We start from the raw sequence: 20354 nt of genomic DNA, 5'->3' as shown, positions 1-20354 counted from the left end.
GCGAGTGATTGAGAAAGAATGGGATATTATAGCGACCAACCATACAGATATACATACGCTCAAACATTTGAATACAATTAACAAAACTACACAAGCTGCCCAACGTCTAGAAAACGCCGTGAAGAATGTGATGATTATATCTGATGGCACTAATGTAAAAGCTTGGGCGAGTGGCGTATTTGGGCGCTCGGCACTCATAACCTCGGGAACCCTAACGTGGCAAACCAAGGCTTTTACCTTGTCTTCTGCTGGGATGAAAGTATTCTTGTGTTCCTCAATTTTCCGTGGTCTGGGCGAGCTTAGAAGAGTTTTCCATAAGATTGTGTTCGTCTCAGCGCAAATCTTATCCTGTTGACTCTTAATCAGGGTTGAATTACTCTATCAGCCTAGCTACTCACACCCAATATAAAATTATTATCATGAAATGAGTTAACACAATGTATATCAAGTATTAACCACTCTTATCTTTCTATACTATGTTCCATTGTGCCAAAAGATATCTCCATGTGGCCTTGGACCCTGGTTCTACAGTTCAGGAGTCTACTCCGTACGGAGTACGGAGTATGGAGATGAACTAGCAACCCCTGAGACGCCGTAACAGGTTGTAGGCTACCTCGTTGAAAGCCGGGATCCCGCTGTGGGGCTGTCGACATGCGCAACAGTATCTTATCTATCTTATCTTATCCATCATGTGATATTCTGTATGCCCTTCCTAGATTATTTCTATACTTCATATACAGTTGATACAGCAAAGGGGTCTATGTAGTATATACTACAGTATATATAAGGCTCTTTATCTGGTGTTAGTGGGTGGGTGCCCTACTCCAACATATATTCTCAAACTTGGGCTATTATCCTCGTAACTGTGTTCTATATATATATATATTTAGCCTAGGTACAATGTCCTAAGTATTAATACCTTTTTAGCAGAATGGCTCGACAACACTCACAGCAGTAATGTATAGATGGATAGGATATATGGAAGACCTTGATGAATTGTGTGTGTTGTGTGGGTCTGGATGAGGCGCAAGAAGAATCTCGCAACCTTTGTTAGGCAATTTGATCCTTCTCCTGTCACTTCTTCTCCCAGGCTCTCTATTATTTTATGTCTACACCATGTCGGCGAGAGATAGGCAATTACACACCCCCAACAACAAGTGAAATATACCGCCCAACAAGGCTTCTGCTAGTATAAACTGTTCTGTTTGATCTATAAATAGCGCATCGTCTTTAAGAACTATATGTAGGATGACGAGGAGGGCACCTTTTTTCCGAGAGTCTTACTCTATTGATTTGTGAAAATCCACGGACCTGTTGAAAGCGGAATAATTCCGTATGCGGGGATATCCGTATATCCATGGTGGGTTATGAAATCAATCATCTAAACAAGATTAAGAGTTACTCGCTTAGAGGAATTGTGTTTATTGCTCTTTTCAGTAGGATATGAGGAGAGATATTGAATACTACGACTTGAGAAAAGTGTTGCCGAGGTTTGTTGTTCCCCTGGCACCACTGATGATGAATGCTGCAGTGCCCAGAATTCCTTCTCCCCGAAATAATACATAAAATCGATAAGTATGCCAGTGCACTTCCCCATCTGGGACTAGTTGTGCGCACAACTCATAATTCATGCTTAAATATGGCCATGCCAACCCCTCCCACGTGGAAGTTTATCTTATGAACAAGCGGGGGATGCATTACTTTATGGGTATATATTGCCCTCAGTATTCCCCCCCAGAGATAGGCCGGCCAGAGGATAATATTCATATGAATAAAAGTTATCTTCTATATCCATGCAATGACCCCCACGTATCGTCACTTTGCTCCCTCCCTCGGCGCCGAGCTGGTCGGCGAGCAGAACGCGTCCATAGCCGTCTTCCGGGGCATTCCGTATGCCACCACCCCCCAGCGCTGGCAGCACAGCACCCCCCTGGACACCCTCAGCAGCCCCTTCGACGCTAGCCGGTATGGCCCGCGCTGTCCCGAGGCCCCGGGGGACATGGCGGCCACCCCGGGGGACCGCGATGGCTTACCCCCGGACGATGAACTCGCCTGTCTCAACCTGAACATCGCCGTTCCGACCACCGCATTGGAGACAGACAGCGATGCCACATCTCGCCCACTGCCAGTCATGGTTTGGATCCATGGGGGCGCGTTCCGCTTCGGCAGCAACTCCGTGCCGCGCGATCGCCCCGAGGCCTTCCTCGCCCACGCCATCGCGGCGGGCAACCCCCTGGTGGTTGTGCACATCGGCTACCGGCTGGGCCCTTTGGGGTTTGCCGCATCATCGGATCTGGCGGACGATAACAGCAGCCATGGAAACGGCCTCCCTGCCGGGAACTACGGATTTGTCGACCAGCGCAACGCCTTTCAGTGGGTGCAAGCCCATATCCGCGACTTTGGCGGTAACCCCGAAAATGTCACGGCGATGGGCGTCAGCGCGGGGGGCGCCAGCGTGTATTTCCACCTCCTCACCCAAGAGCCCCTGTTCGACCGTGGCGTCTGTATGTCTGGGATCGCCCCGGGCTTAGGGCCCTTCCCCCGGGCGCTGTACGAGACGGCCTGGGGGGACCTCTGCGAGACCCTGGCGATAACGGATGCGCTCCCCAACGACCGTGTACGCAGGCTGCGTGAGACCCCCGTGGACCAGCTGCTGGCCAGCTACACCGAAGAGCCACTGGGGCCTGGCGCGGGCGGCGCACTGCTCCCGGCGGAGACCTGCTACCCCCCGCCCCTGGGACTTGATGCCATCCAGGCCCCGCGATGCAAGGCCCTAATGCTGGGTGACTCGCGCGTGGAGGGAATCATCTTTGACGGCCTCTTCGCGGCGGTGCCGTTCAAAGACTTTATCGCGCTGGCCACGACCGTCTTGGGCCCCTCCAACATCGAGGGCTTCCTGAACGCCTTTCAATTCCCATGCGACGGCGATGCGGTCTCCTACCGTGACGCCATGAGACATTTCTTTTCAACGGTGCTGTATCACTACCCCAACCTACTCATTGCGGACCGCTCCACCACCGCAGATGTCTTCCTCTACCACTTCGAGGAGCCCTCGGTGTACCCGGGCCCTATGCATGGCCTGCCCTTCCACGGGCTTTGCTCGTTGTTCCTGTTTAACAACACTGCGGCAATGTATCCCCCCTCGCAGCAGCAGACAGCCCGTACCATGGCCCAGTGGTGGTCGGCGTTCGCCTGGGGCAAGGCACCCTGGGAGTCGTACGCGCAGCAGAAGCAGGTTATGCAGCTGGGGCCTGAGGGCCGCTGTGAGATGACTCAATTGGATAAAGAGGAGCCGAGGGATCACACCTATCTGCCATGGTTGAAGGAGGAAGGCCGGTTTGATCTTGTCAAGACACTGATCTGGTCTCTTGCTCTCAAAACCGTCCGCATGCAGATTCTCAAGGCTCATTAAATTCAATACTTGATGGATGCCGGATTCAGGTGGAGTAGCCTACAGAAGATGGTCAGAATATCCTGTTTGAAGATACATTATGTGTACAGCAACCTGTGATGTAGTTTTGTCTCAACATATACTGGGGTATTTAAGTGTCCTCTAAAGTAGTGATATAGCGTGAATAATATTGAAATTAACATGACTGAATGGAAATCATTACGGTCATTTGCCTCTACCTACTAAAGAGATTAGACAAGCAGTTTATACCATCTGGCAAATTCCAAGGGCATCCCCAATTGATTGATCTATCAGCAGTTCTTAAGCAGTATGCTAATATAACTATCTAGTGTCCAGGCTTGTCGTGCTTCGGATCCTTCTTATGAGACTCCTCATCTTCATCACGCTTCTGTCCGTGCTCGGGTTTCCCACCGTGATGGTGGTGGTCATCGTCCCGCTTCCCCTGACCCTCATTGGGCTGACGCCCATGACTGGGGCCCTCTCCGCCTTGGGGATGATGCTCATCCTCACGCTTCACCTGGTTGTGGTCAGGCTTGCGTCCATGACTGGGACCCTCTCCGCCTTGAGGATGATGCTCATCCTCACGCTTCACCTGGTTCTGACCAGGCTGACGCCCATGTCTGGGGCCCTCTCCGCCTTGGGGATGATGCTCATCCTCACGCTTCGCCTGGTTGTGGTCAGGCTGGCGTCCATGACTGGGACTCTCCCCACCCTTCGGATGGTGATGCTCGTCCTCACGCTTGTGAGGATGGCCACCCGACTTGCTGTGGGGATCTTGATGTTTCTGATCCTCATCGCCTCTCTTGGGGTGGCTCCCAGGGTCCTTGGGGCCTGGGTGTCCCCAGGGTTCGGCTCGCTTTCCGGGATGGTCATGATGACCCTGCTGAGTGTCCACTCCGCCAGGATGGTGATCTATTCATATTACTTCTATAAGCTATGCACATAGATTTAGTAAGTATAGTGTAAAGAAAACTGACCGCCACTGGCAACAGGACTGGCAACCGCGGTAGAGGCGATGGCGGCCAAGACAACGCCGGAAATGATGCTACCGATCTTCATGATGGATTGGTAAAGACTCAAGAGTTGAGGGTTAAGTAAGATTGATAGTGATTGATATCTGTAGAACTGATGGATATTCTAGCTATGAAGGATATTTTACACATATTTATATTCATCTATACTGCCTTGTTGTCCTTTGTACTGTTGACATTCTAGCCATGTCCGTGTTGGGCCCTTGCATGATGGATGACGCGGCTCAACCACGCATTGAAAAAATATCGCAACTATATCCCTCACCTTGCAAACTCTCTCATTCATCTAATGGAGTTCAATGTATTTTAACCACTTCTCAGAAACGAATGGTGTAGCCTAAATAGACTCGTGTGGGAGATATTTGGGTTGTACCTATATCTATATCATAGAAGAAAGGATAGATATAAGATAGTTGCGGGGATTTTTTTACTTTAGATTGCTAAACGAACCGAACACTAGGCCAGAAGCGAATATCTTCAGAACAAGGGGGAGGCAAAAGTGCTCCAGCCACAGCCCGATTATTACTTTGAAGCTTTTCCTCGGTCATGAGACTCTACCAAGAATAGTTCTAAAAATGGGAGAAGTGTCTGGAACAGATATCAATGGTCGAGATTTGCGGTCAATGGAATTATGAAACAAGGGAAAATGTAGCCTAGCCAAATAATATAAGTGGCAGAAATATTAGGTACGTGAGAGATCTTCTAATGCTACCCATTACTACTCATGTCATGGTTATCAGTCCCTTATTATCATTGCTAGTTGAGGAAGCCTTGTTGAAACAGAGAGACAGTCTGAATAGATTGGAATATAAGGCTGTACTTGGTCATCATAAATCTAACATTTTGGTGGCTGAGTGATTGCCTCTAAAAGGCAGGCAGAAACACTATGTGGAAATTGAAACATGAAGCCCTAGCAGCCAAGGTTCAATTCTTGATAATCGCCTATCCAGAAACCCTTGTTCCATTCTTTGCTTGCGTAATGGCCTAATATTGAACAGACTACCGCCTGCATATATGCCTCAACATTAGAAGGGGGGCCACAGATCTAAGCAGTGTAATTGATATCACGGGAACCAACAGCAAGACTTCCCTTGGAACATAGAGCCTTCGGCACAATCGAAGAAACCCTCTATCCCACTGTCGTAAGAATGGCAAGGATTCAAAATTGGGACACAAGAAAAATTACAGCAATTATTCATACTTCCTGACAGAGCCTGCGAGTGCCAATAATTTGACCCAAATATCAAAGAAAATAGATATAGGTTTTGTAATATAACCATCTAATATAACCATCATTAGTTACACACTAGTTGACTGCTCTTAGATGGGTATATTTTATGTAGTTCCCTCTGTAACACCATCTACCGGAAAGCTTGATTAGCCTATTGGCTGGGTGCCCCTGGCAGCTTCTGATCAGAAAAGGCAGGGTTCACCAGAAGATGGGGCAGCGTATGCAGTAACTAAGACGACCAGCAAGGATTGCTGCCCGAATGGCAATGGCCAGCTAATAGGCACTCCTAGTAAACGCGTAATCTGATTCAGATCCAGCTAAGCCCTGCCTATCAATCGTAATCTGCCTGGGAGACAAAAGCAACGCTATAAGTTCCCAGCGGTCAAGGGAGGACAATATACATGCTTTAATATTACTAGTGCTGGCACATATACTACTAGTAAATAATGAGAATTTGGCGTAGAGAATAGTAGCTATACCTATAAAGCAGGTACTAATCCATATGCCTGACTTGTATTATAGTTACCTTATTATTCTTTCCTCGCCTTCAACATGATAGACAGCTAGACTATTAATGAGTCTCTTAAGAAGGAACCTGCCTGCACTTCTACAGCCTAAGCATACTAAATTATACATAAATTTCTTAGATATTATTTAACTAGTAGATCATGATAAGTGTAGAAATAAAAAAGCTGTTTTGTAGATTAGCAGACTAGATTTATGTATAAAATGATATTGTGAAGCTTGACTTTTTATATGTATATTATTAACTTGAGAGTTGTCTCTGTCTTGTCGCTGTTGGACGTTTCTCGACTCCATGAGCCATCGGCCTGGAAGCCATAGCCAGAGATGGATGCCCCCGCGGCAGCCTTGAACATGGCGGTTTTCTCCACCGTCGAGGCAGAACCGAAGTTGTCTGAGTCTTCGATTGAATAAAGACGACCGCCGAGCTGCACTTGAGGGACAAAGCAGTAGCCTATTAACGTTCCAGTTAGCATGGAGATCAAGAGCCGTTTAAGCTTCAATACCGTATTTCCTATGGAATCGCTCTAGTTCCGTCTTTGTTCGATGTTCTCTCAAGCGGTTGAGATCGGCCTGGCATTCTTTGGAGATCTTGAGCGAGTCCTCGTCGAGGAAGAGCTCGACGCGGGGGAACTATCAATACGTCAGTATCGCTGGATGAAAGATTCACAGATGACAGAGTATATACATCATATGAAATGTACATTTGTTTTTTATCATTGAACTTGCTATTGGCGGCCCCATTGCTGTTGTGTTTCGTCTGGCCATACTTCACTGCCCCGCTGACACCTGCAATAGCTCCTCCTCTAGATCATGAGATGGGATGAATAAAGCAGAGAAGAAGAGAAGACCTACGCTGATGCTTGAATTACCGACTGACTGAATCCGCTGAGGGCCATGGAAGTTTGTAACGCGTCTTGTGTCTCCATCACGTCGACATTGGCGCTATCCATGATCTGATATCGAGGAATGCGAAATTCCATATCCACGTCACCTTTAACGGACACAGGAAGATCGTAGTCGTATAAAACCCGTTTTTTGATTGCAAAGGCTGTTGATTAGTTAGATGGATAGCTTCAAATACCAGTTGGCCTGTATTTTCCATACCGGGAACATGAGCAGGCTGGAGACCAATAATGTTCCCTTCATCGTCAGTCAGAGGGATCTGGCCACAAAGGAGGTTGTTATTCCGCATCACGATTGCCCGCTCTCTCTCAGTCATGTCGGCAGCGTAGCTATTGGATAGGATATCAATATAAATATTCATAGATACTTGAAAACATACTTACGTTGTATTTTGACTGCCGCCCGCAGCCCACGCGGAGGAAGAATAAGCACTGGATAATTTCTCTGCCTTGGCGGAAGGCAGGGAAGGTTTTGAAGACTGTTTCTTTTAGCCATGACCAAATTGAATATGAAATATGTTTCTATTTTTACTAAGGACAGATCCATCTTCCCATCGTAAAAGGCTTTGACGGCCGCATTCATCTCGCCAAAGATCTTCTTTGGTTTGATATAGAGATGGAACAGAGTTGGCTTGAGAAATATAATGTTAGAGAAATAGTCAAGTCGTGAGGGAGTGATAGCACTGACTCCCTCATCTTTCTTGTCATCTTGTTTACCTGCGGCGTGATCATTTCCTTCAGTAGTTACTTCAGCGCGTCCCTCAGTACTGTCAGTGCCAGTTGGGTTCTTGTCCTCTTTCTTCTTAGGTCTCTTTTGTCCATTCCAGAGGAGATAATCCTCGAGCAGTGTATCATCAGACACTTCTGCTCCCTCTTGGGTGCAGAAAGAACTCGTCATACTACACTGTCAGTCTCGTTCTGTGAATCTCTTGGACCCCCATACAATTCTCTGTCCATCGCGTCCTTCTTTACGAGTTGTCGGCGGATGGTGGATAGACTTTCGGTGATGATGGATGGCTCCATGATCAACGCAGCCAATTGGCTTGTTTTGCCTGCCTCGTAATTAAGGAGAATCAATCGGATATTGTCAGCCATGATGATGGTGATGATAGAATAACTGAAGAATAGCTGGATAGAAACGATTAATAAGATGATGTATAAATACCTGGAATGATCCATGGAATATAGCCCACATCTTCAGCTGGCCCATAGCTGAAAAGCGAGATGTGAAATGGGTGTTTCATCACATCTGATCGGCAATCGACACGAACCAGATTGACATGCCTCCCATCAACTATAGGTGAATCTGACGACACATCATAAATAGTGTATCCACTGCTCAGCTCTTCATGATCTTTTCCATGAAGAAAATACCTCACTATTGTGTAGTTTATAAGGAAATTCAATCCATTCTTTTAGTTTATACGAAATAATCACTTTTTTTTATCTACACATGCCTTACGAAACCTACAACGTGGAATCCGGAGGCGCCCTGGTCAACCAGGCCTCCAAGACCCTCCATGGAGGAACAGGCGTGGAAACACTATACCAGATCACCGACCTCCGCCTGCTGGGCTATAAATGGGTCAAGGTATACTCGGACCAGGCCGGCGGGAGTGACAAAAAGAGCTCTGTGCATTTCACGACAGTGTGTCGGGATGTGTCCGGGGACAGCATCGACCGCAACGCCCCAATCAGCCTCGACAATGTCTTTGACGGGCTGGGCGAGTTCCGGTACCAGGCATCTAAGAAAAAATTCACCGCTACCGAGACGTCCTTTGCGGCTAGGAATTACAATCCGGATGTGACGCTCAAAGCACACAGTGGGACGGTTCATGTGTACCAGAAGCAGTACCGGTTCGCGACGCAGACCTACTTCAAATTGGATCGCCAGGGCCTGTTCACTGTGGGGAGCTGGTATGGATGGGATGTGGCAGGGTCGAAGAAGGAGATCGTGGTGAAGGCGTATGAGTTGCTGGTGACCAGGGAGCCTGTTCAGGGCGAGACAACGATCAATGCTGATGCGATTGACTGACAGTGGGATCAGGAAAATGTTGTCCAGTTCAATCAGATTCCGCAGGCGATGCAGGATGTTCTGCATAGTAGGAGGGTATAATTGTTGATCTATAGTAGCCTATCAATCAAGCACTCGTAATAGCATCTATTACTACTGCTATCCTAGGAACTATCTCACAGGAATGCCCTGGCTGAACCCCTGGAGCAATTGTCACTTCAAAAGCTGGCCATAAACGCATGATTGGAGAGAGAGATCTAATGTAGACAGAAAGCTTGACTTGTGTAACTTGATAGACGCTACTCTAGCTCTAGAGACTGAGCAGCCAGGCGGCATGATACAGCAGTCCCAGGTTTAGGGTTTAGAAGTATTAGTGATGAAGCATTCTAAAATCTTGATTCACCTACATGATAATTATCACGGCTCGACAGTAGACTACCTGGGGCTCTTTAAGAGCTGACCATTCTATAGCTATGCCATGAGGAAGCTGAGGAACACCCATAATAGATAGGAACCTTTGAGAGAAATACTTCTATAGACATTTAGTAATAAATACTAGCTAAATTAAGCGACCTACTGTATCTAGACGCTGATAAATCACTAGAATGCCTCCTATACCACCCCCAGCTTGATATTCTTAATCTTACCTATTGGTATCTCACATCTGTGGCTCACTCTCTACTGCCTTTCGCCTTACTATCCACATATTATAGTTACTTTATACTAAATGTTGATATTATATGCTAATACACTCTGATAGAAGAATATGGCAATGTTTAAACAGTAACTGGACTATTGTTGAGACAGCTTAACCCTTGACCACCAGAATTCGCATTCCTTACGCCCCCATTCATCTGCTACACATTGTGCAGCGATGCCCGCCCCCCCCCCAACGAGCGTCTCCTCGCCCTCCCCAAAGAGCATCGCCTTGGGGTTCTGGCTGTCGTAGGGCTCCCACCGCGGCCTGTCGTTGCACCGGCCTTGGATCCCATCCGGGCTCCCTGTGGTGATGAAGCTGGTGATGTAGGCGTGAAAGGTCTGGGAAAGCTTCTGATGGGAGTCACTCACTGCCCATTTGTCAGGATCACACGTCTCATAACGCATGTTGTCTCCATGCTGGGCGCCGCCATTCACAGAGGAGACCGCTGCCCACTGGTAGACGTAGACCGGCACCGAGTGATCGGCCGCGATCTCCTCTGCGGATTGCCGGGCGGGAGCGACGTAGGCGTAGTGGGCGTACGCGGCTTCAAGCCTCTTGTACTGCTCCCCTACACCAGCCCTGGTCTCTTGATAGGGAGAGTGCTTGTGCTGCGCAGGATCAGGATACAGCTCGTCGATGGCTGTGATGTCCGATTCTGGCAGCAGGGGGAGCAGGTTGCGGAAGAAATCCGTGAACTCGCTCGAGCGCGACATCTGCTTATTGACATACAGGGACCCTTCATTTCTCGAAAAGCCGGTGATGACGGGGACTCTTGCCCAGGCACCCAGGCGCCATGTCTCGATTGGCGGCCGGGGGATGATGTCCCCGTCAATAACCGGCTGGAAGGCCCACGCCAGCGACGGATTGTACTTGTCAAAGACTCGGTTCTGTGCGTCGGTGATGGTCTTGCTGCTCACTGTGCGAAGGAACGGGAGTATCTCATCCTCGCCCAGGTGGGCCGGACAGCCCGCCTCCTGCAGAAAGTCTTTGAACTGCTGCTCATGGATCGGCGCATTGTACGGCCGCACAGCCCTGGACGTAGGAGAGCCAGACTCCATCACTGCGCGGTGGAAAAGCGGCGGCTCGTTCTGGCGCAAACTCATCATATGGTGGCCGATCTGGAATGGGATTCAATAAGCATCTCATCCAGGCCAGTCAACAGGCTGTCTTACCGCATGGGCACCGGCGGACAGGCCGATCAGGGTGACATTGCCCGGGTCTCCTCCAAAACGGCCGATATTCTCCTGCACCCACTCCATGAGCAGTACCTGGTCTCGGAGCCCTAGATTGAGAACTCCCTCTTTGGCGGTCACACTGGATGGGAGGAAGCCCAGGGCGCCCAGTCTGTAGTTGAACGACACGCCGATGAAGTCCTTCTCCGACCATGCCACCATGCTTGCTGTGTTGTGCATTGATGAGGTTCCGCGATTGAAAGCCCCGCCATGGATGACTATGGCGACCGGCTTGGGAGATGGCGATTTCGCCGCCTCCGACTCGCGAAGGAAGATATTCGCCGTCAAGCAATCCTCATCGTAGCCTCCCGGCGCTGTCACCCCGGCCAGCAACTGCTTGCAGGGCGCAGCCGGGCCGTAACGCGACGCATCTACAGTGTCTGTGGAAGCTGGCACCTTGACCGGCCTCCGGAACCGACGCTCTCCTACGGGGGGCAGCGCATACGGAACACCGAGAAAGGCTGTGATGCGACATGGCAAGGCGTCTGTCAAGGTTGTTCCAAGCAGTCTGCCTTGTGGCAGGACGACAGAGGGGGGTGAATTGTCTGTTGATGCCATTTGGATGATTGATGCGATAGACGTAATAAAACGCAGAATAAAATCGTCGCAAGGCCCTTCAAATATCTTTATCCAGTATCTTATCTCGGCGGAATCTCCGACGCTCTATCCGGCACTGCGTAGATAGCCGACATATACTTAGAGATAGGATAGTTCAATATTACAGACGAGCCTGATACCTTCGCCACGCGAGGGGGCTCAAAGACAGGGGCTATAATCAGTATTATTCTTTATTATTATTATTATTATTTTAATTAAGATATTATAGAGTAGAGCTCTATAAGTTAAACCTGCTCTAGACATATACTTATTTATATACTCAGGTCTATTGGCAGCCACTCTGGACCTACTGCCCTACATTCGTAATTATTCATACTAATCTAGATGATTAGGTAAAGAATCATCTAGGGATTTACCTAGGAATCGCCTAGTTATTAGTATAGGAATTATAGGAATTAATGCAGGAATTAATATTTCTATATAACAGAGAGTAAAGAGTAATTCACTGAAAAGCTAGGCGTGTGTTAAGATATTATAGAGCACAGTATAATAGTAAATTAATAGACTAGATATAGTAATAACAACTTATTTATGACCTAGAGTAGGGCTGGAAGATGGCAGGTTTATAGCACATTACTTCAATCTATTTGGTTTGAATTGGGCGCGTAGTATAGCCGCTGTTTCTGCGCCTAGAGTCAAGAGAGGCCCTTTTCCGGCACGGCAGACATGGTGACTTTCTCAATGCCTTCCAGCACCTCCTCAGGGATAATCACATCATCCTCCAATCCATAGTTTGTGTCGCGCACGTATCGAAAGGCCACCCAGATCTGGGGCCCGATGGCCAAGAACTGCGTGACAATCTGAATGACGAACTGCGTCCGAATAGTGACGCCGGCACTCGCGATGCCAAACCCGATGGCCACGCCGGCCGCCATGGCGGATCGCAACAAGCCCGCGTACGCGGCCGACTTCTTGGGGTCGTTGGTCAACGAGGCCAGCAGCCAGGCGATGTAGACGGGGGCGACGGAACCGAGCGTGTTGAAGACGACGAAGATGACGAAGAAGCCGGCAAAGCTCGGATCGGTCCAGTCGTAGGCCGGCTCGGAGGCCAGCTCGGCGGCGGAGATGACGCGAAACAGCCAGCCGGCCTCGCCGCTGTAGATGCCGAAGATGAGGAGCGACATGAGAAGAATGCCCACCTTGGCGCGGACACGGCGTGGCCATGCCGGGTGGTCAAGAAGCAGGCCAAAGCCTAACGTGGCGATGACTTCGACAATGGCAGCCACAAAGGTCAACAGACTGCGAGTCCTGGTATTGAAGAACTTGGCTATTGGAGCGTCAGTCACGGCCTTGATTCGAGCCCTGTGTGAACGGCAAGCAAGCCCTACCGCTAATCTGCGGCTGCAGAATGAGCTGAAAGTCGGCGACGATCAGGCAGGGAACAAGGAGCATGGCTTTGTGATCAAAGACAAGCCGTGCAACCGCCTGGAACTCCTGCTTGAAGGAGTCATGGTGGAAGATGGCGATGGCGGTCCCGTCCCTGCGGCGCACTTTCTCCGGCTTGACCACCAGCACGGCCAGCGCCATGGCGGCCAACATGATGCAGATGAAGGCGACATACACTGCCGTAGGGACCCCGGAGCTGCTGCGGTTGTTGGCCGTGAGCCCTAGAGTCAGGGCGCTGGCGACCACGTTGCCGGCGGCCTTCATGGCGGCCTGGGTGCCGTAGAATCGGCCCTTGTTGTTCTCGTCTGCGTAGGCAAAGGCGATGTAGTTGACGCCCGTCCACAGCTGGCTGGCAGTGGCTCCAATCACTGCTCCTCCCACCACGGGGAAGGCCAGGTTCCCTACACGGTCGTAGTAGAACAGCCCGGCGACGTAGAATGGGTAGCCAAACGCGCCGAGCTGAGATGGGTGCAAAGAGGTCAGCGATGTGTGTATTGTTCATTGATTGGGGAAATGCTGGTACTCACCAGGATGGACCATCGGGGCCCGAACCGGTTGATGATGGAACCACCGAAGAACCCGGTCACGGTGAAGACACCGTAGTTGACGGAGGATACGATGTTGTTCATCTCGACCGACGTCGACTTGCCGCCTCCAGCTCCTAATGCGGAGATCGCCACATAGATACCCACAGTGCCAAAGAGCACCAGGCCGGCGATGAAGTTCTGGACGCCTGGGAGGTTGAGCCTGTAGCCGTGTTCCATGGATGCCATGGCGGCCATCTTATCAAGTGGAAGCAAGGAGGCTGGTTAGTAGTTTCCTATGGAAAGGTAGTGTACCTTATGTTCCATACAAGGAGATGACCATGTGTAGTTAAATATTTCTTCTCAGCTCTCTTCTGGCCGATCTTATCACAGTGCATTGTTGATAAAGAGTTGTTATCAATGGGCAGACGGAATTGCCGTTGATGATAGGCATAATGGCCTTAATATCAGGGTTATATTTATATCTAGCTTATTTTATTCTATCTAACCCTAATTGTGACTTTCCCTATTTCTTTATTCAATAGGTTAATGTTATATCTATTGTAACAGTCCTTACAGTAGGTAAAAAAACCTAAACCCTAACCCTAACTATATCTTCTGGTAAATGCCATTTACGTATTGATAAAAGATAACCAACACCCCTAGACATTCTAGTTATTCCAAGTATCCCAGTTATCAGACATCCAGTCAACCTGAGTGACTGCTGAAGCCAGCTCATTGAGGTGATTGGGCCAGGGCAACAGCTCTCCATGTGCATTCTCGCTTTCGAGAAGATCAGACACAGCAAAAGAGTGAGTCTCTGGGGTGCTCAGCTCGGGCTGAGTCTCTGACACAAGAGTTTGGTCTACAGACCTCTCTAGGACAGACACCCACTCGTCAAAGTCGAACTGTCTCCCGAGATGGACTTGTCGAGTCTCACGATCCTGCTGGCTGATTTCGCGGACGTAGTTCATGATGCCATCTGTGACGCGATGTAGATCGACTGCAGGCGAATCGCGTCTGAACCGGCGTTCCTTGGCCATACTGTTGAGCTTGTAGTAGATGGAGATTTGGCGAATCTACCCTCCATCAGATAGAATTAGTTTCTATATTTATACTGTATTGATGCTCTTACCCAGTGGATGGCCAGGCTCCAGTGCTGTCCGAGATGGTTGACAGCACCCAGGTCTTGTTTGAGATAGTCTAGACTTGACTTGTGGGCGAAGTGTCGCTGCATGCTTGCCCACTGAAAGGTGGCCTGCATGATGTGAACGCTTGCGGCGGCGAGTAGGCCCAGTCCGTGAAAGGGATACGCGGCAGCCGAGAGCTGCCGGCTGGTCATGGCTTCAAAGAGGTCGGAGATGGCATTGGCACTCTCCACCATCATGTCGGTTGCTGTGTGCCAGAACTTGACTGGGGCGGGCACGTCTGTCGGCTCGAAGACCGGGCCGTCACAGGGACCTACCATGGAGGAGTTGTGTAAGAACTGTGAAATGCAGACATTCGCAGGGATATTCTTACCGTCTGCCGGGTCATAGTCATCATTGGCGATGAAGGGGAGATACTCTCGGTAGAGATATAATCTGGCCTCAAAGTACACCATAAACATAAATGCCCAGAGCTTGTCCTGGCCCGAGGCGATGATGGCAGGAAGCTTTGCCAGATCAAAGTCCAGATGGGCGGGGATGGAGGACCTCCATTGTTCCAGGGAAGCCCCCAAGGCCGAGAAGGGCATGTTAGGAAGCCAGGGAGATCGTGCGTCCAAATGCCGGCCGCCACGCCCATGCCAGGCGAGGACTTGACGAAGAAGATGGACAACACGGATGGTATGCCCGAGGATTCCCACCGGGGTGTGAGGATGCCGGACACAGGCATACGCGCAGCTCAGGGTACACGTCACCACCGCCCGTTCGAAGATGAAGGCCTCGTCTGGGCCCGGCAGCTGGGTGGTGATATCCTCCGGCGACAAGGTCGCGACTCGGTCGCGACCATTAGCCAGCAGATTCTCCAGGCAGAAACAGCACCAGAACGTGCGGCGCATGGATTCCGCCAGGGAGGCAGACTCCGTGGGAGGGTGATTGCCCCAATTCAGCTGGCTGGGGTTGGAGTCCAGGCGATGCAGCTGTAGTAACTGAGCCAGACGGACGGCGTGTCCCAGACGCAGCCACGCCTTATGCTCGGCGCCATCACCGATCTCGTAGATGCACAAGACAAGACAACTTTGGACGGTCGTCAGCGATGGCACATCGTATGTCTTGTCAAGTTCCTGCCGGGCGAGTGAAGCATAGCGCTCGCTGATATTTGCTGGCGAGATGCATCTAGATCGTTAGAACATAGAGAAGCAAGAGAAAATATATCTCACCACCAACCTCGATACTAAAGCAAGGATACTCAGAAGAAGCGGCAGGGGCAGGTCATCGCCCGTTGCCCCGGGGACGAGCTTTGGCAGCGGGATAAAACACAGCAAGGTTGAAGCGTAGTGTTCACGAAAGTAAGCAATGGCGCTCCGGCGAAGATCATCGCTGGGTAATCTAAATGAAGCCAGTGTCAGACACATACAGACACACATAATGACTTTGGATGGCAGTCACGGACTCTGCAGTTGGAGGCGACGGGGAGTTTGCCAGTTGGCCATTGTTCTCGGGAATGGGCGTGTGCAGTGAGAGTCTGGACAGTGGCTGCCCAGGATAGACACAGGCCCTGTCCCGGCGTTGACAGGCGGTACATGACGGCCAGGAGCCTGAACAGCGAGCTTTGCGTTGCCTTGATGCTCATCAGCCGAAACGATACTAATGACGGTGTATTACTATCCATATATATGGAAGTACCTGCAGAAATTGCAAGCCAACGCAGTTCGCGCGCTCCTCCGTCGGTGGCTGCTCATGTTGGGGAGGTGAGAAGCTCAGAAACGGAATTGCCGTCAAAAGGCCGATCTAAAGGATGAGGGGTTCGGAAGAGCCGTATGAGTGTGATAAGCTCTGACGTTAAGATTACCACTTAGTAATGCACCATGATCTAGTGATTAATTCACTAGAAATATTAATATATAAAATAGAGTGAGTAAGAATTTATATTGATTCAGTGTGTTTAAACATCACATCATGACTATCTATAAAGAGACTCTTATCCCGCAAGCAGGGGGAGAAACAATCATGGGTGATGCTTTTTCTATAGATGAGGCCCTTAGACAAGCAAAAGATTCCTATATTTCCACATTTCCAGAGTCCCAGACGCGGTATGAAGAGGCGCTCGAGGTGATGCCTGGCGGGAACACTCGCTCAGTCCTTTTCACCGCACCATTCCCAGTCTTCATGAAGAAGGGAAAAGGAAATCGATTATGGGACTGTGATGGAAACGAGTGAGTGCTTCTCCTTGATTTTCACCCCATTTGAGCCATCTGCGGTATAGTCTTTCCTCCAAGTCTACCACTGATAAACATTGAGATATCTTGACCTCGTGGGCGAGCTCACAGCCGGGCTGTACGGCCATTCCCATCCCAGGCTGCGACAAGCCCTGCTGTCCGCCTACGACACCACCGGCATTAGTCTTGGGGCCACAACGACGGAAGAGATGAGGTTTGCCAGACTGATCTGCGGTCGTTTTCCCAGCATCGAACACATCCGCTTCTGCAACTCGGGCACCGAGGCAAACCTGTACGCCCTCAGTGTCGCGCGCAGAGTCACTGGCAAGAGAAAGGTCATCGCCTTCGACGGCGGGTATCATGGCGGTGTTCTAGGGTTTGCCCATGGGGTTGGAGAGAACAACGTCGATCCTGGGGACTGGGTACTGGGTGAATACAACAACGTGGAAAACGCAAAGAACCTGATCCAAGACACTCCTGAAGTGGCCGCAGTCATCGTTGAAGCAATGCAAGGAGCTGGCGGGTGCATTCCTGCGAGCCTGGAGTTCCTCAAGACCGTCCAAGACGCCGCGGCCAGTGTATGAAACCTACCCTAACCATTACTATATCCCTCTCTAACCCTACTTGTTCGACAGCGGGGGGTCATATTCATTCTAGACGAGGTCATGACTTCCCGCCTCCATCCAACAGGACTGCAGGGAAAGTATGCCCTCAAACCCGATCTCACGACACTAGGCAAGTATCTCGGCGGGGGACTCGCATTCGGCGCTTTTGGTGGCCGCCGATCGCTTCTATCAGCCTACGACCCTCGACTGGCCACCAGTCTTGCCCACTCGGGAACATTCAACAACAACAGCTTAGCCATGAGCTGCGGGTACGTGGGCCTGTCGGAAATCTATACGGCTGAAAGGGCTACGGAGTTGAATGCTCTGGGCGATTCCTTCCGCGAAAGCCTGCAGGACGTTGCCAGGGGCACCAAGTTGGTCGTGACAGGTATCGGAGCCGTCATGAATATCCATTTCATGAGCAATGGCCAAGCACCAGCATGTGCAGCCGACCTGGAAGCACACAGCGTAAGTGGCCTCAAGAAGCTGTTCTGGTACTGGTCTTTGAGTAAAGGCTTTTGGATCACGGAGCGAGGCATGATGAGTATCATATTAGACACCGAGAAGAGCGAGCTGGACACGTTTGTAGAAGCAGTCAAGGGATTCGTGAAGAGGTATCAAAATCTTCTACAGATCAAGCTTTGAAATAGCTTAATCAGACATGACGCTTTCACAGCTAAGTTGAATATAATATTATAAAAAGACTGCAAGAAATCAGTTAATGGTCTGTATTCATCTTTTCCACCCGGATCTGGTCAGAACCTCCACCATTCTAATATCCCCCCTCTCAACGGCGATCTGGAAAGAGGCCGGATCAAAGATCTCCTCCGTTCTGTCTTTATATGCCTCCAGGATCCTCTCTACCAGCCGCACACACCCCGCTGAAACGACTGTTTTCATATTGATCCTGTATCTCCGTCTGTCCAGCACGAGAACGGCGCCATGTTCGAGCAAGACCTCTGCCATCTCGTACTGTTCTTTTGCAAGACAATACTGTATAGCAGTAGGTGCTTTTTTCCGTTTGATGGGGCTACTGCTGATCCGGGTTTCGACGTTAGCACCGTGTAAGAGCAGAGCATTCGCGAGTGAGACATCGTTCTTGCAAATAGCCCGATGGAAAACGGTCTTCCCACTAGTTAACAGCGAGGACTTCTCAGTTGGCGGTTCAAAGGGAGCACCGCGTGATAGAAGCTCGACGGCAGCCATGGAGTGATGGTGCAAGACCGCCAGGAAGAAAAGCTCGTATAGTGCATCGGGTGTTTTGCATTCTGGCTGCATTTCGTGCAGCAGGTCGATGACGGCAATATGGCCCCCCTGTGCAGCCCATGAGAGAAGAGAAAAATAACCCTCTATTTTGCTTGGTTTCCATTCCTCTTTCATAAACAGATGGCGGAGGGGATTGACCAATCCATTCCGTGTACACCAGTTGATCGCATTCCCGGCTTGTTCGTCTGATAGACTGGATAACACACCCTGGTTGAGGAAGGATTCAGCCATGGCCGAATGCCCGCGCCGAAGGGATCGGCAGAAGAGCGGACGAATATCTATCTCGCTGTAAGACAGAAGGAAGAGCTCAACACCCTGGACCCAGTTAGCAGTGCACGCGGCCTCGATATCGCGCTGCAGGTGATATTTTCGAATCGCCAAACTAAAGGCATCTCGCCGGATGAAAAAGCGAGCAATTAATGATTCCAGCTGTGCTGAATTGCGGGATTCAATCGCGTCCTTCATCGGCCGGTCCTTCCATCCACGAGGGACAGGCAAAGCGCGGGCGTCGTGGTCAATCAGGAGCTGGGAGATGTCTTCATGGTTGCATCGGTTGGCGAGTGAATACGCCGATTCGGCGTAGTATTCGTCTTGTGTCCAGACGTTCACGTCGAGCAATGGGCTGGTGTTGAGAAGCGCTTCGACGATCTCGATGTTTCCCCGGGCAACGGCCTCGTGAAGGACCGATATGCTCTCGTCGCTGTACGTGTAGTTGATGTCAACCCCGTGTTGTAACAGGAGATGGACCGTTTCCACCGATGCATACTGCACAGCCAGCCAGAGGTGGTGATCAAAGAGGCTTTGCCTGGAAAGACATTGCTGGATGCTCTCCAGGTCGTCAGATTGGATAGCACGCGCAAGGGACTGTCCCCTGTCAAGACGTGGCTTCAACAAGGCATGTAATTGTGGATGGACTAATGAAAGACCACAGAGCATTTGCAGGCCATCGGGGAGCCTCTCAACATGAGTAGAGATAGCCAGGAGAAGTTCGTTGGGAAGGGTTAGCATCATCAAGTGGAAAGGTGTATAGAGACAAGAATGATTGAGGAGAGGAAAAGGAGGCTTCCAGTTGAATTGGTAGTCGAGATCACCTGACTACTATCCTTGTTGAGACTGGTTCGACTTGGCTGATGCAGAACTATTGCACTCAATAGTGATATCAACTTGATGATCTGATAAGCAGGAGGAAGATATATGAAATAACTTGGCTATGTCCGCCTACATTAAAATAACTATGAAGATGAGATTCTACTCAAAGTACTATGCAGGAGCTGAAGTGGCGGTCAGGCTCTAAAGCTCACCGACTATCTTATAGATGGCTTCAATGCTAGGACAGCAGTGTTCACATCTACAATGGCTAAGCATAGGAATACCCTTGCATGATAATAATAAACATCAAATCCTCTATATATTAAGGTATATTCTAGTTGGTAAGAATTAGTAGACGGATTACTTTGTATCACTCAAGTTTAATATTCAATATAAGTAATCTACCCACCTATATTGTGTTATTTAAGTTAAAGTGGTTACTGTTAATACTTTAATAA

General features: G+C 49.8%; 8 protein-coding genes across 8 annotated transcripts; 2 read left to right on the top strand and 6 right to left on the bottom strand.

Annotated features, from left to right (window-relative positions):
• The first annotated feature begins 1694 nt into the window (after positions 1-1694).
• Positions 1695-3595, top strand: ASPZODRAFT_133830 (hypothetical protein). Its single transcript, XM_022723370.1, has one exon. The coding sequence runs from the start codon at positions 1799-1801 to the stop codon at positions 3410-3412; it is 1614 nt and encodes a 537-aa protein (XP_022579712.1). The 5' UTR covers positions 1695-1798; the 3' UTR covers positions 3413-3595.
• Positions 3596-3670: 75 nt separating this feature from the next.
• On the bottom strand, positions 3671-4493 carry ASPZODRAFT_26572 (hypothetical protein). The gene is made up of 2 exons (XM_022728057.1): positions 4390-4493; positions 3671-4324 (listed from the first exon to the last, which is right to left on the bottom strand). Exons 1-2 carry the CDS (start codon positions 4469-4471, stop codon positions 3738-3740), a joined length of 669 nt encoding a protein of 222 aa, XP_022579711.1. The 5' UTR covers positions 4472-4493; the 3' UTR covers positions 3671-3737.
• A 1933-nt stretch (positions 4494-6426) lies between these two features.
• ASPZODRAFT_143848 (hypothetical protein) lies at positions 6427-8196 on the bottom strand (the record flags this gene model as incomplete). Its single annotated transcript, XM_022724951.1, has 8 exons — positions 6427-6650; positions 6703-6829; positions 6885-7002; positions 7052-7247; positions 7304-7431; positions 7486-7580; positions 7634-7972; positions 8002-8196. The coding sequence occupies 8 exons, from the start codon at positions 8194-8196 to the stop codon at positions 6427-6429; spliced, it is 1422 nt and encodes a 473-aa protein (XP_022579710.1).
• A 1711-nt stretch (positions 8197-9907) lies between these two features.
• ASPZODRAFT_152914 (hypothetical protein) lies at positions 9908-11605 on the bottom strand (the record flags this gene model as incomplete). The annotated part of the gene is made up of 2 exons (XM_022725906.1): positions 9908-10933; positions 10988-11605. 2 exons carry the CDS (start codon positions 11603-11605, stop codon positions 9908-9910), a joined length of 1644 nt encoding a protein of 547 aa, XP_022579709.1.
• A 537-nt stretch (positions 11606-12142) lies between these two features.
• On the bottom strand, positions 12143-13833 carry ASPZODRAFT_2109441 (hypothetical protein; the record flags this gene model as incomplete). Its single annotated transcript, XM_022727725.1, has 3 exons — positions 12143-12932; positions 12994-13510; positions 13579-13833. The coding sequence occupies 3 exons, from the start codon at positions 13831-13833 to the stop codon at positions 12301-12303; spliced, it is 1404 nt and encodes a 467-aa protein (XP_022579708.1). The 3' UTR covers positions 12143-12300.
• A 217-nt stretch (positions 13834-14050) lies between these two features.
• On the bottom strand, positions 14051-16582 carry ASPZODRAFT_547599 (hypothetical protein). The gene is made up of 6 exons (XM_022728488.1): positions 16404-16582; positions 16171-16338; positions 15945-16106; positions 15097-15893; positions 14711-15036; positions 14051-14654 (listed from the first exon to the last, which is right to left on the bottom strand). Exons 1-6 carry the CDS (start codon positions 16457-16459, stop codon positions 14247-14249), a joined length of 1917 nt encoding a protein of 638 aa, XP_022579707.1. The 5' UTR covers positions 16460-16582; the 3' UTR covers positions 14051-14246.
• A 145-nt stretch (positions 16583-16727) lies between these two features.
• ASPZODRAFT_17412 (hypothetical protein) lies at positions 16728-18186 on the top strand (the record flags this gene model as incomplete). Its single annotated transcript, XM_022727022.1, has 3 exons — positions 16728-16933; positions 17019-17514; positions 17572-18186. 3 exons carry the CDS (start codon positions 16728-16730, stop codon positions 18184-18186), a joined length of 1317 nt encoding a protein of 438 aa, XP_022579706.1.
• An 87-nt stretch (positions 18187-18273) lies between these two features.
• On the bottom strand, positions 18274-19818 carry ASPZODRAFT_143842 (hypothetical protein; the record flags this gene model as incomplete). The annotated part of the gene is made up of 1 exon (XM_022724950.1): positions 18274-19818. The coding sequence occupies one exon, from the start codon at positions 19816-19818 to the stop codon at positions 18274-18276; it is 1545 nt and encodes a 514-aa protein (XP_022579705.1).
• Between the last annotated feature and the right edge of the window lie 536 nt (positions 19819-20354).

This window comes from Penicilliopsis zonata (genome assembly GCF_001890105.1).
Source record: "Penicilliopsis zonata CBS 506.65 unplaced genomic scaffold ASPZOscaffold_11, whole genome shotgun sequence".
Taxonomy (NCBI): domain Eukaryota; kingdom Fungi; phylum Ascomycota; class Eurotiomycetes; order Eurotiales; family Aspergillaceae; genus Penicilliopsis; species Penicilliopsis zonata.
This window is presented reverse-complemented; position numbering and strand designations above follow the sequence as displayed.